The sequence below is a fragment of the Grus americana genome, chromosome Z (assembly GCF_028858705.1).
Source record: "Grus americana isolate bGruAme1 chromosome Z, bGruAme1.mat, whole genome shotgun sequence".
Taxonomy (NCBI): Eukaryota; Metazoa; Chordata; class Aves; order Gruiformes; family Gruidae; genus Grus; species Grus americana.
In genome coordinates this window covers 52993337-53012460 of record NC_072891.1, presented here as the reverse complement: position 1 = coordinate 53012460, position 19124 = coordinate 52993337, and the positions used below count along the sequence as shown (strand labels likewise).

General features: G+C 44.5%; 1 protein-coding gene across 5 annotated transcripts in view; it reads left to right on the top strand.

The window, feature by feature from the left end:
* Nucleotides 1-19124, top strand: part of PCGF3 (polycomb group ring finger 3) — a 69223-nt gene that overhangs the window by 40470 nt on the left and 9629 nt on the right. For 4 of the 5 annotated variants that reach the window (XM_054809906.1, XM_054809905.1, XM_054809907.1 and 1 more), the window contains 2 exons: nucleotides 208-325; nucleotides 10542-10638. In XM_054809906.1, coding sequence (XP_054665881.1) covers nucleotides 217-325; nucleotides 10542-10638 — 206 coding nt within the window. In that variant the 5' untranslated portion in view covers nucleotides 208-216. Of the gene's footprint in view, nucleotides 1-192; nucleotides 326-10541; nucleotides 10639-19124 lie in introns of those variants that run through there. The other variant, XM_054809904.1, reaches the window with a different exon arrangement.

The window sequence follows — 19124 nt, the reverse complement described above, 5'->3', positions numbered from 1 at the left end:
TTTATATTGTTTCAGTGCTGTGAAGTCCTTTAAAAGTTAGTGCTATCATTGTGTGTGTGTGTGTGCGTGCATGCGCATATACAGTACATGAGAGCCTAAAGCTGTATGAACATATCTTTAGGGTTAATTCTAGTTAGTCATTTATTCCCAAATGACTTTTACCTGATCACTACAGCTTTGTTACTTTATGATATGTCTTTTCTGCAGACACCAAAGATGCTAACAAGAAAGATTAAGCTTTGGGACATTAATGCCCATATAACCTGTCGTCTGTGCAATGGATACCTGATTGATGCTACTACTGTAACAGAATGCTTACATACTTGTAAGTAGAAGTATAATTAAGTTAAAGAAATTGTTTTTGTTTTTGTTTTTTTTAACTTGATGTGCAACATGTTTTAATGCTTTTTAGTTGAAATTAAAAAAATCACTGTGCATCAGCCAAAGTAATGCGTGCTTCACTAGACAATGCTTTTTTTAACAGATGATTTGCTTTTTCAACAAAGCAAATGAAGAGAACATTAAAGGTGTACTGCACAAACTTGAAGCCATATACAATTAGTGGTAACATATGCATTCAAGAATGCAGTCGGTCTTCCTGCTAAAAGAATGTGGAATGCCTAGTTCTCTCTTCTGTGACAGTTGACATAGCATATGTTCTCCACCTGGAGCCTTCCAAATGTCTCTTGCTCTCCTGTTCCTCTGCAGAAAGCAGCCATAGTTTATTGCTAAAGAATAACTGTATTTTATTGTACCCTAGAAATAAGCTTTTGTTCCAAAATATTGTGATGAGGTAGTTGTTTGTTATGTTTGTGAATTTCTAGTTTCACATTGATGAAGTATGCCCTAGTATCTTGCAAAGCCTTAGACTTCAAGAAAATTGAAGGTATAAGTCCATCCCAACATCTTTGTGGTTGACATCAAGGAATGTAGGAGTGCTAGGGTTTGCAATATTCTGATGGAATCCTTGCATATTAGCACAGTTCCAGCTAAAGATCCGGAAAGATTCCTTCAGAGGAGAAGCACCCTTACAGTCCAAAGTGGCAAGTCCAAAACCTTTCTTTGTCTTGCATCTGCTCTGATCTCAGTTTCCTTTGCCAAGGTAGGTATTAGCTGAGGAATTAACCTTCAGTCCAGAAGGCCTGCTGTAGTGACATTAAATATCCTCTGTAGTAGCCACATTGATGCCTTTATACCTTACATTGCAGGCTTTTACCGAAAGTATTTTTTTCTAGCTGTGTGTCTTCAGAATCTCTGCAATTTACCAACACATCCTTGTCACCCAGGAGCTTCCATTTATTTAGTTTTACCTGATCAGAGCTTAGAATATGATTTGTTTATATGCACCTGTATTAATCTATCAAATAGTGTTTCTCATGCAACTTCAAACTTCCCATGTTTTGAAATGCTTTTGTCACAGTATTTTATTCTTATTCTGATAAAGCTAGTATGTTGTTTGAATAGCTTAATGACCCATAATCCTAAACTTTCTTGGAAGGGAATTATTTGGTGGCAGTGGCTTCATCCCCACAAAATGAAAGTTTCAGCAGACTTATTCTTCACCTAAAATGTCTTACAAAGAGGAAATACAATACTCATGATTTGTCAGAGATTGTTTTCCGTTGCATTTCATTTAGAAATTCTGTTTATCATCTTTAATGAGTTTGTTGTTCTTGTGGTTCCATGTCACTTTGGTTATTCTCATGTTCCTTCGGCATCTGTTTCACATTTTAATTTCCATAGTGTTCTTTTTGGAGTGTAGAGATCTTTAAGCTAGACTTCTTAGTTTTGCCTAAATTTCTTTACTGCTTCTGTTAACAAGATTATGTACAAAACCAGTATTATAACAAGTTAACATGGCTGACCTAGAGCTAGAGGGTCATTTCTCATTGTTCTTTAAAAAAAATATAAATAATCAAACCCACAAAAACCCTCAGCTGACATCATCTACACCATGTCTTAACGTTTGCTTATGGAAGAAATTTTTAGATTCATCCACAGTGCTTCAGTGCCTGCTTCAAAAGCCAGGGAATGCTTCTTGCTAGCTTCTGCCCTCTTTTTCTTTTTCCTCTTTTTTTTTTCTTCTTCCATTTTCTCTCTCCTTTCCCCCCCCCCCTTTTCTCTCTCTCCTTTCCCCCCCCCTTTTCTCTCTCTCCTTTCCCCCCCCTTTTCTCTCTCTCCGTCCCCCCCCTTTTCTCTCTCTCCTTTCCCCCCCCCCTTTTCTCTCTCTCCTTTCCCCCCCCCTTTTCTCTCTCTCCTTTCCCCCCCCCTTTTCTCTCTCTCCTTTCCCCCCCCCTTTTCTCTCTCTCCTTTCCCCCCCCCTTTTCTCTCTCTCCTTTCCCCCCCCTTTTCTCTCTCTCCTTTCCCCCCCCTTTTCTCTCTCTCCTTTCCCCCCCCTTTTCTCTCTCTCCTTTCCCCCCCCTTTTTTCTCTCTCCTTTCCCCCCCCTTTTTTCTCTCTCCTTTTTGCTTGTCCCTCCCTTATTTTAGTTGTTCATGTTTTCAGAATACTACTTCAGTGTGTATCATGTAGAATTACAGTTTTCTGAGAAGAGGCACACAGCCCTGTCTTTTTTTAAAAACTTTATATATGTTGGCATCATTTGTATCCTGTATGTTAATGCTAATAATACATGTTCCTGGAAAAGCATCCTTGCAAAATCTATCCTGAAAGTGCCCTGTCTGTTGAGATAGTGAATTATCTGTGGAATTACACCACTTTGAAATTTTCTTTCTGTTTCTACTCAGAACTGTACAGTTTTCTTATCTTTTTAATTTTTCTCTGATTTCATGTCCTTCAGACATTCAGACTTTTCACTGCAATAGTAAATTTAGTTCTTGAGTCCTTTGAGAGTCATTTGGAGGATCAGGGTCAGTCCTTTGGAGGGACTGAGCCAACTTATTTTGTAAAACAGAATTCAAGGGAAAACAAGAGGGGTTTGCTCCCCATCCTACTTGTTTCTCTGCTGTACCTTTAGTTTCTTGGTGACAAGCAGGCCTATAAGCCAGTAGATAAAAACTTTGTTAGTAGTAACTCAGTGTTAAATCTTTCCTAGTTTACATCTGTTTTTTGATCAGAATTCTAGCTGTCCTGGTTTCAGCTGGGATAGAGTTAATTTTCTTCCTAGTAGCAGGTATAGTGCTGTGTTTTGGATTTAGGATGAGAATAATGTTGATGACACACTGATGTTTTTAGTTGTAGCTAGGCAATATTAATACCAAGTCAAGGACTTTTCAGCTTCTCATACTGCCCCACCATCAAGGAGGCTGGGGGTGCACAAGAATCTCGGAGGGGACATGGCCAGGACAGCTGGGCCAAATTGGCCAAAGGGATATTCTGTACTGTATGATGTCATGCTCAGTATATAACTTGGGGGAAGCTGGCCAGGGGTTTAGACCACAGCTCAGGAACTAGCTGGATGTTGGTTAGCAGACAGTGAGCAATTGTGCTGTGTATCACTTGTTTTGGTGATGGTGATCATGATGATGATCTTCCTTTTCTGTGCAATTAAACTGTCTTTACCTAAACCCATGAGTTTTACATTCCCCCCCTACCCCGTTCTCTCCCATATCCCACTGGGGCGGGGGGTGAGTGAATGGCACTCTAGTTATTTTAGCTGCCTGCCAGGTTAAACCACAACAGTCATTTTGGTACCCGATATGGAGTTTCATGGATTGAGATAATGACAAATCTGACCAGAGTGCATTAGAACAAATTTGTTATAAACATTCATTATACTAGATAAATAGTTGCAGGTCACAATGTTGATTCATTGGCTCTCAAAGTTCTTGCGCTTGATCTCAGAGTTGTGTTATGGAATACGTTACTTGCAATATGTGTTTCCTGTTGTGCTGTTTATCATCTCAGCGAGCTGGGTCAAGGTTATCATTGTGGTGTACTTTGTAATGCTGACTTACGATATGATAGAATTGATGGTTGCGAGACTAATCTGGTTTTGTATTCAGCATTGCTGTCATCTCCATACTTCGGGAGCCATCTAGTTAGCTTTAGATATTGCTGATCAAGAAAAGTGGCCAATGCTTTACCTCTGTACTGACTCATGGATAGTGGCCAATGCCCTGTGGGGGTGATTACAGCAATGGAAGCAGAGGAACTGGCAGGGCGGAGGCAAACGCATCTGGGCTGCCCCGCTGTGGCAAGACATTGCTGCCTGGCTAGAGAAGCTGGTTGTGAAAGTGCATCACGTAGATGCCCACGTACCCAAGAGTCAGGCCACTGAGGAACATCAAAACAACCAGCAGTGGATCAGGCTGCTAAGATTGAAGTGGCTCAGGTAGATCTGGACTGGCAATGTAAACATGAATTATTTATAGCTGGGTGGGCCCACGACACCTCAGGCCATCAAGGAAGAGATGCAAAATCTAGACGGGTTCCTGATCGAGGGGTGGACTTAACCAGGGATGCTATTGCAGCGGTTATCCATGAATGTGAAATATGCACTGTGATTAAACAAGCCAAGTGGTTAAAGCCTCTGTGGTATGGAGGACGATGGCTGAAATATAAACATGGGCAGGCCTGGCGGATTGATTACATCACACTCCCGCAGGCCCAAAGGCGAGTGCTATGTGGTTACAATGGTGGAAGCAACCACCGGGCAGCTGGAAACATATCCCCTGCCACCGCCCAGAACACTGTCCTGGGCCTTGAAAAGCAAGTCCTGTGGTGACATGGCACCCCAGAAAGCATTGAGTCAGACAACGGGACTCATTTCTGAAGCAACCTCACAGACGGCTGGGCCAAAGAGCATGGCGTTGTGTGGGTGTATCACATCCCCTGTCGTGCACCAGCCTCTGGGAAAATGGAACGATACAAGTGAGTGTTAAAGACTACACTGAGAGCAATGGGTGGTGGGACTCTCAAACATGGGATACACATTTAGCAAAGGCCACCTGGTTATTTAACACCACGGGGTCTACGAATCGAGCTGGCCCTGCCCAATCAAAACGTCCACATACTGTAGTAGGAGATAAAGCCCCTGTAGTGCACATGAAGACTATGTTTGGGAAGACGGTCTGGGTTATCCCTGCTTTGGGCAAAGGCAAACCCATCTGTGGGATTGCTTTTGCTCAAGGACTTGGGTGCACTTGGTGCTTGATGCAGAAGGATGGGGAAGTCCAATGTGTACCTCAAGGGGATTTGATTTTGGGTGAGACTAGCCAATGATTTTAATTGTATGATGTTAATTGCTATATGATAATGTGTGTCATCGTTATTATGTTTGCTGTATGCCATAGTAATAGTATTACAGTAAGAATCTCCTAGATTAAGGAAGAATGAACTTTGAAACCAAGCAGAGTGCAGCAGTGATGGAACCAGAACTGGCTTCAGCATGCAGCGCAGTCCAACACCACACACCATCTCTCCTGCCCTGAAAGACTGTTACGACAGATGGAGCGCAAAGTCATGGACTAAATTAACTCAATGGAGATTTTAGGAGGATGGCCCATAGACTAAGGGAATGATATCTGTGTGTATATATCAAAAGATGGGAAAAATGGGAGTGATTATTTGGAATGTATTGGGAAGTGTGGGACCTGGGCATGTTGTAGACAATAGAGAGAAAGGGGTGGATATTTTCCTGGTTTCAGCTGCGAGTTAATTTTCTTCCTAGTAATTGGTATAGTGTTGTGTTTTGGATTTAGTATGAGAATAATGTTGAACCAGAACACTAAGTTAGCAGATACATGCAGTTCTTGTTAAACTTCTACATTCGTTATTTGAGTTTCATTAGTGTTTACATGTGAAAGCTGTCCTCCTATGTTATGAAAGGGAAAGCCATATATATTATGAAAGGTATTGTTTTGTGGGTTCATGAGTATGATGAAAGACCAACTGTATTTCCTGAACTAGCTATAGAAATGAAAAAAGGGAAGAGGAATTAAACTGTTAAAAAAAAAAAAAAGTGAGTTGAGGATTAACCTTGCCTGTTCCTTTTCTAATGAAAGTTCTCTGATATGTTTAAGAGTACTGTAAAAGTAACCAGAAGAAGTACAGCTCAGTTCAGGGCTACAGTCAGTACCCAAGTATCTGGATAAATGGAGATTGAGGACTTGGGAAATTCCAGGTAATGGAAAAAATTCTAGTAATACTATTGTTTCAGACCCTAGAATGGTTCCCATATTGGTTCTTCCATACTCCTAGGACTTCCAGTTTCATAAGAGTTTATTAATCCCAAGTTGACCCTGTGAAAAAAGAACCAGTCTTGATAACTACAGCACCCTCCATAAACTATCTATTTGCATTCATTTGGATGCTGTCCTTAGACTAATAAACCTGCCAGAACCTGAGCTGACTTGTGACAAGTTCGGTTTAGGAGGACATAGTGTATACTTAGTCCAAACTGGAAGATGTACTGAAATGGGAGGTTGTTTCAGAAGTTGTCATAAAATGGTTTGGGTTCGAAGGGACCTTTAAAGGTCATCTAGTCCAACCTCCCTGCAGTGGGCAGGGACATCCTCAACTAGATCAGGTTCCTCAGAGCCCCGTCCAACCTGACCTTGAATGTTTCCAGGGCTGGGGTATCTACCACCTCTCTGGGCAACCTGTTCCAGTGTTTCACTACCCTCATAGCAAAGAATTTCTTCCTTATATGTCTTCCTTATAAGATGAGTTGGAGATGTGCACATGCCTGCAGGGCTATGATTGCTTTGGCGTCACAGAGATGTGGTGGGATGGCTCCTATGGCTGGAGTGTTGGAATGGAAGGATACAGGCTCTTTAGGAAGGAGAGGCAGGGAAGATGAGGAGGGGATGTCACCCTCTATGTCAGTGACCAGCTGGAGTGCATGGAGCTCCACCTGGGGATGAATGAGGAGCCGAGTGAGAGCTTATGGGTCAGGATTAAAGGGAGGGCAGGGACAGGTGACACTGTAGTGTGGGGTCTGCTACAGGCCACCCGACCAGGAAGACCGAGTGGATGAGGCCCTTGTACACAGATAGGAGCAGCCTCACGTTCACAAGCCCTGATCCTCATGGGGGGACTTCAACCACCCCAGTATCTGCTGGAGGGACAACACAGCAGAGCATAAGCAATCAAGGAGGTTCCTGGAATGCATTGATGATAATTTTCTTCTCCAAGTGACAGAGGAGCCAATGAGGAGAGGTGCCTCGCTCGACCTTGTTCTCACAAACAAGGAGGGGCAGGTGGGGCAGCTGGTCTGGTACTGAAGAGTCCAGAGCTGGACACAGTACTCCAGGTGGGGTCTCACCAGAGCGGACTAGAGGGAGAGAATCACCTCTCTGAACCTTCTGGTTATGCTTCCATTTGATGCAGCTCAGGATATGGTTGGCTTTCTGGGCTGAGTTCACACTCCCGGCTCATGTCTAATTTTGCATCCACCAGTACCCCCATGTCCCTCCCCACAGGGCTGGTCTCAATCCATTCATCCCCCAGCCTGTATTGATACTGGGAGTTGCCCTGACCTGGGTGCAGGACCTTGCACTTGGCCTTGTTAACCTCATGAAGTTCACCTGGACCCACTTCTCAAGCTTGTCCAGGTCCCTCTGGATGGCATCCTGTCCCTCAGGTGTGTCAGCTGCACCACTGAGCTGGTGTCATTTGCAAACTTGCTGAGGATGCGCTCGATCCTGCTGTGTCATTGATGAAGAAATTAAACAGTTCTGGTCCTAATACAGACCCCTGATGGTCACCGGTCGTCACTGATCTCCATCTGGACATTGAGCTGTTGACCACTACCCTCTGGCTGCGACCATCCACCCAATTCCTTACCCACTGAATAGTCCATCCATCAAATCCATATCTCTCCAATTCAGAGAGAAGAATACTGTGGGGGACCATGTCAGAGGCCTTACAGGAATCCGCATAGATGACATCCATAGCTTTTCCCTTTTACACTGAAGTAGTCACTCCACCGTAGAAGGCCAATAGGTTGGTCAGGCATAACTTGCCTTTGGCGAAGCCATGCTGGCTGTCTTGAATCAGCTCCCTGTACTCCATGTGCCTTAGCATAGCTCCTGGGAGGATCTGTTCCAAGACCTTCCCAGGCACAGAGGTGAGGCTGACAGGTTGGTAGTTCCCAGGTGTTAAAGGAGTAGCTGCTGCCTGAGCATTCACTTACCATTCATGGTGTCGCACACACACGCTTATTCTTGGGCACGCTTCCTCCTTCTTCAGGCTTGATCCTAGGTTACCTGTAGCAGAGTCTCAGGCATCAGCTTTTGTAAAATAATTAATTTAATTGACGGGTACAGCAGCAGGATCAGCCCAGGCTGGGTGCCTCCAAACAGGGGGAACCAGAACAAAGAAATCCCAGGGCAATTACACCCTTAGGTCCTATACAGCCGCCCCTCACGCACCCTTCACGTGCTATCCACGCATCCTTTAGTCCAATGGCAATTTTTGGTCTGGAATCTTCTAACATCTAATCGGATTCTTCTTGTGTGTCCTGGCACGCAAGCTCTTATCTTGTTGACTTGCAGTTTCTGCAGTTTTCCCCAAAGGTTGGAGCCTCCTTATCTTCTGGTTTATAGTCCTTGTGCACCTGTCCTTGCTGGTGGAACATGGAGAACTGAGGAGTCCTAGACTTGGAAAAACAGTACCGAGACATTAGTGTGATATCAAAATACTTTCCCATAGTAAAAGACTAAACACAGCACTGTACTGGCTGTTAGGAAAACTACTAGGAGAATTACGGAGAAAAATACCTCTATCGCAGCCTAAGGCCTGAGCAAATCTAGCCACTCGTGCTAAGTAAAGCTAAGCAAACAGCACAAATCACACTCTATTATATTCCTAAGTAATTTATTCTATTTAAAACCTACTTATTTACATTAGACAACCAATATCCCTCAACATCAGGGTCCTACTTTCTACCCTTTTTTAAAAATGGGTGCAGTCACCCTTTTGCAAGTCACCAGGGACTTTTCCTGACTGATGGGACTTTTCAGATACCACAGAGAGTGGCTTGGCAGCCGCATCAGCCAATTCCCCCAGGGCTCTGGGATGCCTCTCATCAGGTCCCATAGACTTAGTATGTTCAGGTTCCTCAGGTGGTCTTGAACCTGATCTTCAGTTATAGTGGGAGGGACTTTGCTCCCCCAGTCCCCATCTTGTCCATCCATTTGAGAGGTGAGGGAAGAGGGGTTGCCAGTGAAGACAGAGGCAAAAACGTTGAGTACCTCAGTGTTCGCCAGTCACGTTCATCGGGGTGGGGTACGCTTTCTCTGACGTTTTTTTCTGGCTGATACAGCTGTAGAAGCCCTTCTTATTTGCATCCCTTGCCAAGTTCAGCTCCAGCTGCACCTTGACGTTCCTGACCCCAGCCCTCCACAACTGGGCAATATGGCTATACTCTTCCCAGGATAGCTGTCCCTGCTGCCACTGTCAGGTTCTACTTTCATTGACTTGGTAGGACCAGGTTTTGGCTTCACTCTTGCAAATGGATCTACTGTTCTGGTGTTCCTCTGGAACACACTGCTGAGTGTTGCAAAGCTATGAGCTTTGGTCTAACCATAACCTCTACCAGCAACAGTACTATCATCCTAAGTGTGTGAGTATTCGCAGAATGCGAATTTACTCTGCTTTATTTGCTGCTGCACAATATTTTTGGTAATAGTGTGTGTTTATTTAATTGTACTATCCCCTTGTCTGAAAGGTAGATGGCGCTATCGTTACAGAAATTCTTTCACATTATGTGATAAGAACAAGTGCATTGATACCAAGATTATATGAACTGCTGCTGTTTAAGAAAAAGCTATTCCCCCGGGGTTTTTTTCCTATATTTTTGAGTTGTAACTTCAAGTGAGTCAGGATATCATGTAGTAGTGTATATTGTGAGTACTGTTTCTGGGGAGGTGGGGATGTAAATAGTTTACTTTGAATGAGATAGGGATGATTGTGTGTGAGTGTGGAAAGAGTTTCAAAAGCATGCAGCTATATAAGAATAACTGCTTTAGCAACTTCTACCAGGATATTTTACAAATACTGAAGGTCTGCGCCCATGTAATTTTTTTTCTGGTGGACATTTAACTGTAGTGTACTCTGTGAAAGTTAAAATAGCACCTGGATATCCACTTTTTGAAAGTTTTCTATTCTTTTAAAAAGTATCCAACTTTGGATTATTTTTCTGTGTTGGGTTCATTGCCACTGTACACTTCTGTTTGTGGCCATGGTTAAAGCAAATAAGCTTAGTATCTTAGTGGCATACGGTTCCTGTAATATCACCTCTGCAACCTGGATGGTGCAAGCAATATGATGTTGACCTGCTAGAAACTGCTGTTCTAGTAAATTCCAGAGTGGGATTGTATGTTGTGTGCTTTATTAGGAAGATTCTGGCTAGGTACAGATGCTTTAATTCTAGTGCATCACTTTACTGTATCAAGAACATTAATGAAAGAGATTGGAAACTATATTCTGCATGATTAGACATCGTGCTTACATGATGTAAAAAATGAACTTTGTGTAAATTTCAGTAAGGTGCATTTCTGTGACTGTATAAAAATGAACTTTTTTTTCATTATGCTTCTTTTATTTCTTTTTAATTATGAATGTCCTTGTTATCAGTCTGTAGAAGCTGCCTAGTGAAATATTTGGAGGAAAACAACACTTGTCCGACCTGTAGAATTGTTATACATCAGAGCCACCCGTTACAGTATATTGGGTAAGTATGAAAGCAAAAGTGCAACTAACTTCACTCTAGACTGTTTCAGCCTTTTTAATACAGCACAGCTTTTTCCTAAATTTTCTTGCTTATCAGCGTGTTAAACATTTAAAAGGAAGGTTGAAGGTGATTGAGGAGATTTGGGATCAAAATTTGCTATGAATTTGCAACTCCTTGACATCTGTTAGCTTCTTCTAGACTTAAAAGCAAGCAAAGTAATCATTTTACTGTTTAATTTCTCTGTGAGTTTTAATGGGATTTAGTCATTCCTCATTTTGTGTGCTTAGGTCGTTGTCCTGGTTTCAGCAGGGATAGAGTTAATTTTCTTTCTGACAGCTGGTGTAGTGCTGTGTTTTGGATTTAGGATGAAAATAATGTTGATAACACACTGATGTTTTTAGTTGTTGCCAAGCAGTCAAGGACTTTTCAGCTTCTCATACTGCCCTGCTAACGAGAAGGCGGGGGGCGCCCAAGAAGCTGGGAGGGGACACAGCCAGGACAGCTGACCCAAACTGACCAAAGAGATACTCCGTACCATACAACGTCATGTTCCCTTTATAAGTGGGGCAGCGCTGAGAAGCTGGGCAGCTGGGGTCCTGGCACGGCAGCTGAGGGTCTTGAGCAGCATAGACTTCAGAGTGGTGCCATTTGTCTTCCCAAGTAGTTGTTGCATGTGACAGAACCCTGCTTTCCTGGAGATGGCTGAATACCTGCCTCCTGATGAGAAGTGGTGAATGAATTCCTTGTCTTGCTTTGCTTGCGCATGTGGGCTGGGAGGCTGGCAGCTGGGGGTCTTGTGTAGCATTGACTTTGGGTGGGAAGTTGTGCTGTTCATCGCTTGTTTTGTATGTATTATTATCATAAATATTTTCCTTTACGTGTTTTGTCCTATGAAACTGTTTTTACCTCTACCCATGAGTTCTTCACTTTCACTCTTCCAATTCTCTCCTCCATCCTGTAAGGGGGGGCAGGGGGGAAGTGAGCAAGTGGCTGCATGGTGCTTAGTTGCCAGCTGGGGCTAAACCACAACAGTCCTTTTTTGGCGCCCAACATGGGGCTCGAAGGGATGAAATGACAGATTTGACCAGAGTGTGTTAAATTAGTTGCAAGCGTACATTCTATTAGCTTAATAGTTGTGTTCTTTGTTCACATGGTTGCATTTTGTGAGTTCTTACTGGTATTATGTATTTGCTACGGTGCTGTTGATCTTTTCTGGGAGCTGGATGAGGATGTTCCTTTTGCTGCACGGTATTCTACTCGCTTATGATAAGGTAGCATTATTGGCCATGAGAATATTTTGGTTTGTGTATTTGGCAGTGCTCTCTCTTCCGTACCTCAGGTGCTATCTGCTGGGAAGTATTGGGAATTACTTTCTCTACTTTTTTTCTGTGGAGAAACAATCTCTGGGAGACACAGAAGGGAACACCTTCACCTTCCCTTTCTCCTTCAGGCTAGTTACAACAGCTCTTATAACCATTCTTGAGAATTCTGAATATCCTTGGGATGTTCAGAACCCATGCTGGGTCTCCTGAATGTGGTTCAGGTGTTTTTTAAGGTTAAACAACTACTTAAGAATACCACCTAGAGATCAACTCGTGAAACAGGCACTGCGGCCACTCCAACCCTAGTGGCAGGCACCGTGGCCACTCCAGCCCCCATGACAGGCACTGCAGCCACTCCCAACTGTTTTGGGTTTGCATGGCAAGGTTTTGGTAGTGGGGAGGCTACAGGGGTGGCTTCTGCGAGAAGCTGCTAGAAGATTCCCCTGTGTCTGATAGAGCCAATGCCAGCCAGCTCTAAGACAGACCTGCCGCTGACTGAGGCTCAGGCCATCAGCAACAGTGGTAGCGCCTCTGGGATAACGTAGTTAAGAAGGAAAAAAAAACAAACCAAAAAACAAAGGAGCGCACCTTTTGCAGCCAGAGAGAGGAGTGAGAAGATGTGAGAAACTTTGCAGACACCAAGATCGGTGAAGAAGGAGGGGGAGGAGGTGGTCCAGGCACCGGAGCAGAGATTCCCCAGCCCATGGAGAAGACCATGGTGAGGCAGGCTGTCCCCCTGCAGCCTATGGAGGATGATGGGGAGCAGAGACTCCACCTGCAGCCCGTAGAGGACCCCACACTGGAGCAAGAGGAGGCGCCTGAAGGATGCTGTGACCCTGTGGGAAGCCCACGCTGGAGCAGACTCCTAGTAGGACCTGTGGCCCCGTGGAGAGAGGAGCCCACGCTGGAGCAGGTTTGCTGGCAGGACTTGTGACCCTGTGGGGGACTCATGCTGGAGCAGTCTGGTCCTGAAGGACTGCACCTTGTGGAAGGGACCCATGTTGGAGCAGTTCATGAAGAACTGCAGTCTGAGGGCAGGACTCACATTAGAGAAGTTGGTGGAGGACTGTCTGCCATGGGTGGGACCCCAGGCTGGAGCAGGGAAAGAGTGTGAGGAGTCCTCCCCCTGAGGAGGAAGGAGCGGCAGAGACAACGTGTGATGAACTGACCCCAACCCCCATTCCCCGTCCCCCTGTGCTGCTTTGGGGGGAGGAGGTAGAGAAACTGGGAGTGAAGTTAAGCTTGGGAAGATAGGAGGGGTGGGGGGAGGTGTTTTAAGATTTGGTTTTGTATCTCATTACTCTGTTTTGCTTGGTAATACATTGGATTAATTTTTTAAGTTGAGTCCGTTTTGCCCGTGATGGTAATTAGTGAACAATCTCTCCCTGTCCTTATCTTGAGCCTCTCATTATATTTTCTCTCCCCTGTCCAGCTGAGGAGGGGAGTGACAGAGTGGCTTTGGTGGGCACTTGGCATCCAGCCAGGGTCAGCCCACCACACTGACTTGGAGATGGAGGAAATTGAAAAGCTATCCACCTTGCCCAGTCTCTCGGAGGACCCTTCTGTTGTGGGGTTGCTCAGGGTTGAAGAACAACAGGTGCCAATCGCTACCACAACAGTGCACTGACGGCAATACCGCACCAACCGAGACTCCCTGATTCCCGTCCAAAAGTTGATTCACCGACTGGAGAGCCAGGGAGTGATCAGCAGAACCCGCTCACCCTTTAACAGCCCCATATGGCCGGTGTGAAAGTCTAATGGAGAGTGGAGGCTGACAGTAGGCTATCGTGGCCTGAATGAAGTCATGCTGCTGCTGAGTGCTGTCGTGCCAGACATGCTGGAACTTCAGTATGAGCTGGAGTCAAAGGCAGCCAAGTGGTACGTCACAATTGATACCGCAAATGCCTTTTTCTCAATCCCTTTGGCGGCAGAGTGCAGGCCACAGTTTGCTTTCACTTGGAGGGGCGTCCAGTACCCCTGGAACCGACTGCCCCAGGGGTGGAAACACGCCCCACCATCTGCCAAGGGCTGATCCAGACTGCACTGGAACAGGGTGAAGCTCTGGAGCACCTGCAGTACATTGATGGCATCATCGTATGGGGCAACCCAGCAGAAGAAGTTTTTGAGAAAGGACAGAAAATAGTCCAAATCCTTCTGAAAGTTGGTTTTGCCGTAAAACAAAGTAAGGTCAAAGACCCACACAGGAGATCCAGTTTCTAGGAATGAAATGACAAGATGGACGTTGTCAGATCCCAGTGGCTGTGATCAACAAAGTAGCAGCTGTGTCTCCACCCACTAGCAAAAAGGAAACAGAAGCTTTCTTAGGCATTGTGGGTTTCTGGAGGATGCATATTCCAAATTGCAGTCTGATTGTAAGCCCTCTTTATCAGGGGACCCAGAAGAAGAATGATTTCAAGTGGGGCCCTAAGCAACAACAAGCCTTTGAACAAATTAAACAGGAAACAGTTCATGCAGTAGCCCTTGGGCCAGTCCAGGCAGGACCAGACACTAAAAATGTGCTCTACACTGCAACCAGGGAGAATGGCCTTACCTGGCATCTCTGGCAGAAAGCATCAGGGGAGACTTGAGGTCGACCCCTGGGGTTTTGGAGTCGGGGATACAGAGGATCCGAGGCCCGCTACACTGCAACTGAAAAAGAGATACTGGCAGTGCATGAAGGGGTTCAAGCCACTTTGGAAGGGGTTGGTACTGAAGCACAGCTCCTTCCGGCACCCCGACTGCTCGTACTGGGCTGGATGTTCAAAAGGAGGTTCTCTTCTACACGTCATGCAACTGATGCTACATGGACTAAGTGGGTCACACTGATCACACAGCGGGCTTGAATAGGAAACCCCAGCCGCCCAGGAATTCTGGAAGTGATCACGGACTGTCCAGAAGGCAAAGATTTTGGAATGTAACCAGAGGGAGGAGGTGACGCGTGCTGAAGAAGCCCCACCATATAATAAACTGCCAGAAAATGAGAAGCAACATGCCCTGTTCATGGATGGGTCCTGTCGCATTGTGGGAAAGCATCGGAGGTGGAAGGCTGCTGTATGGAATCCTATAGGACAAGTCACAGAAGCTTCTGAAGGAGAAGGTGAATGGAGCCAGTTTGCAGAAGTGAAAGCGATCCAGCTGGCTTTAGACATTGCTGATCAAGAAAAGTGGCCAATGCTCTACCTCTGTACTGACTCATGGATAGTGGCCAATGCCCTGTGGGGGTGATTACAGCAATGGAAGCAGAGGAACTGGCAGCGCAGAGGCAAACGCATCTGGGCTGCCCCGCTGTGGCAAGACATTGCTGCCTGGCTAGAGAAGCTGGTTGTGAAAGTGCATCACGTAGATGCCCACGTACCCAAGAGTCAGGCCACTGAGGAACATCAAAACAACCAGCAGTGGATCAGGCTGCTAAGATTGAAGTGGCTCAGGTAGATCTGGACTGGCAATGTAAACATGAATTATTTATAGCTGGGTGGGCCCACGACACCTCAGGCCATCAAGGAAGAGATGCAAAATCTAGACGGGTTCCTGATCGAGGGGTGGACTTAACCAGGGATGCTATTGCAGCGGTTATCCATGAATGTGAAATATGCACTGTGATTAAACAAGCCAAGTGGTTAAAGCCTCTGTGGTATGGAGGACGATGGCTGAAATATAAACATGGGCAGGCCTGGCGGATTGATTACATCACACTCCCGCAGGCCCAAAGGCGAGTGCTATGTGGTTACAATGGTGGAAGCAACCACCGGGCAGCTGGAAACATATCCCCTGCCACCGCCCAGAACACTGTCCTGGGCCTTGAAAAGCAAGTCCTGTGGTGACATGGCACCCCAGAAAGCATTGAGTCAGACAACGGGACTCATTTCTGAAGCAACCTCACAGACGGCTGGGCCAAAGAGCATGGCGTTGTGTGGGTGTATCACATCCCCTGTCGTGCACCAGCCTCTGGGAAAATGGAACGATACAAGTGAGTGTTAAAGACTACACTGAGAGCAATGGGTGGTGGGACTCTCAAACATGGGATACACATTTAGCAAAGGCCACCTGGTTATTTAACACCACGGGGTCTACGAATCGAGCTGGCCCTGCCCAATCAAAACGTCCACATACTGTAGTAGGAGATAAAGCCCCTGTAGTGCACATGAAGACTATGTTTGGGAAGACGGTCTGGGTTATCCCTGCTTTGGGCAAAGGCAAACCCATCTGTGGGATTGCTTTTGCTCAAGGACTTGGGTGCACTTGGTGCTTGATGCAGAAGGATGGGGAAGTCCAATGTGTACCTCAAGGGGATTTGATTTTGGGTGAGACTAGCCAATGATTTTAATTGTATGATGTTAATTGCTATATGATAATGTGTGTCATCGTTATTATGTTTGCTGTATGCCATAGTAATAGTATTACAGTAAGAATTATCCAGTTTAATGAAGAATGAACTCTGATGAAACTGAACAGAGGTGATGAAACCAGAACTGGCTTCAGCAACGAGCGCCCAGCAGCTTCCTTGAGATTGACGTCTCAATCCGCAGAGTGTGAGGATGGACTGCATTAGATGCATCAGCTACAAGGGGTGGATACTGTCCTGGTTTCAGCAGGGATAGAGTTAATAATTTTCCTTCTGACAGCTAGTGTAGTGCTGTGTTTTGGATTTAGGATGAAAATAATGTTGATAACACACTGATGTTTTTAGTTGTTGCCTAACAGTCAAGGACTTTTCAGCTTCTCATACTGCCCTGCCAACAAGAAGGCGGGGGGCACCCAAGAAGCTGGGAGGGGACACAGCCAGGACAGCTGACCCAAACTGACCAAAGAGATACTCCGTACCATACAACGTCATGTTCCCTTTATAAGTGGGGAGTGGGCTGAGAGGTGTGTCAGCTGGGGGCCTGGTGCAGCAGCTGGGGGTCTTGCACAGCGTCAACTTCAGAGTGGTGCCATTTGTCTTCCCAAGTAGCTGTTGCATGCGATAGAACCCTGCTTTCCTGGAGATGGCTGAATACCTGCCTCCTGATGAGAAGTGGTGAATGAATTCCTTGTCTTGCTTTGCTTGCGCGTGTGGGCTGGGAGGCTGGCAGCTGGGGGTCTTTTGTAGCGTTGACTTTGGGTGGGAAGTTGTGCTGTTCATCACATGTTTTTTATATATGATGATGATGATGATGTTCCTTTATGTGTTTTGTCCTGTGAAACTGTTTTTACCTCAACCTATGAGTTCTTCACTTTCACTCTTCCAATTCTGTCCTCCATCCCGTCAATGGTGGAGGGAGAAGTGAGCGAGTGGCTGCGTGGTGCTTAGTTGCCAGCCAGGGCTAAACCACGACAGTTGTAAAAGCTACATAAATGAAACATCTGTAGAAATTAGACTTTTACAAAATCCTCAAAATAGTTGGTGTCTCAGTTGAACAGTGCTTTTCAGTGTCTGACAGAGTAACGGAGAAATAATTGTCAGCTCTATTGTTCTGTTAATCTTTCAAAGGTCTCTTTAGTTCATAGGAACAGGTAAGAGTATGGCAGCAAAAACTATTAGACTAGTGGCTTTAATCTCCAGAATGGAACAATCTTGTCCTTTGTCCTGTTTTGATCCCTACACAGAGTGGTCTCACTTTCTGACCTAACATGAGTGTTCCATCGGTTTGTCTTTTTTTAGTAAGATTCTCTTCTCTTCTCTGACATTCCCTTTCTTTCCTTTCAGTGCTTTCCTTTCATTTTACTGAACTATAGTAACTTTTGCTGATGAAATTCCATTGTGCCAGTGTGTTTGAACTAGCTGTTGCATATCAAGTAGTGTTTTGCCTACCTTTATAAAGAGTTTGCTTTCATTTGTGGCAGTTTTCAATGTTTCTTTCTCAGGTCAGTAACAACTTCTGAAGCAATGCTTATAGAAAATGAGTCTGATTTCCCTTTACTTTAACAGAAAACTGTCAATGTTTTATACACAGTTACATTGCTCAAGCTGCTCCTGATTCAGGAGTCTGAAACTAGTTATGCCACCTTTGCATTTGCAGAATAATAGCGTACACTGATAATACATTATATGATACACTTATAGTACCCTATATGAGTGTATGCTTTGAATGGACAAGTAGATGACAATAGACAAGAATGAATAAATGACACTTAAACCAGCATGTTTGTTTCCTGTAAAGCTACAGGAATACACCATTGCCTTGGTTCAAAGCTTGTTTTCTGTGCCAGAAGGGGCCAGGAGACAGCATCAAATTGGAAACAGCTAGAAAGGAATTTGTCACTTATTTTTGGTGATTGAATACACTTCAAAGGAAGTATTTTGCCTGAACTAGTTATAAAATACTGTCCCTTCAAGACTGAAGCAGCCTACTTTTGGATACATATTTATTTATTTATTTATTTATTTATTAAATAAAGAATCAGTAGTCAGTAGTTTCACAATATGTCTTAGAATGTAGATTTGCACTCCTATTCATCTTCCTCTATCTGGAAAATAGGTAAACCAAATGTGTCTGGTATTTCACATTTCTGAATGCTGTTAAATTCTCACCTCTGATCTAATAGTGATGGCTGATTTACTCATTTATGTTTAAATATTTTTGGAGATATTCCTGCAATCCATGTGTGACTCTTGAAAATCCCAGCCTATGCAAATGGGATTGCTACTGGTTGAAATGACATGAATTTTAGCATCAATGATATTTTGATTCTTCTTGTAGTGCTGCTTAAAAGATTGTGATGGTTGATTGTAAATCTCTTGATTTGTCACCATTTCTGTACTTGTTCACTTGTCTCCACTGCTGTGAAGTGCTCATATCAGGTGATAAGAAGCCTGAGACTACTCTTGTAAGCCTCTTCTCCTATTTAAGTCAGATTCAGGCTTTGGTATTGCAAGCTCTGTTGGGGTAATGACATTGCAGCAGCTGAGACGGGCATTTTAAATGTTTCTGATTTTATTTATCACTTGGAAGTTAGGGTCATATTTTGTTTCTTTCAGACAGTGACTTATTTTAGACTACACCACAATGGGGTTCCATGGGGTGTCATCCTCCACATGTCCAAGACTATTATTCCTCAGACTTCCATTAGATTTCTGTCTTAGCCTGTACATTTTCATAATTCATTTTGTGTTACTGTCCTCTCTTGTTTGATATAAATACTGATTTGACAATTGAAATTCTTCTTAGGTGAATTTGGAGATTT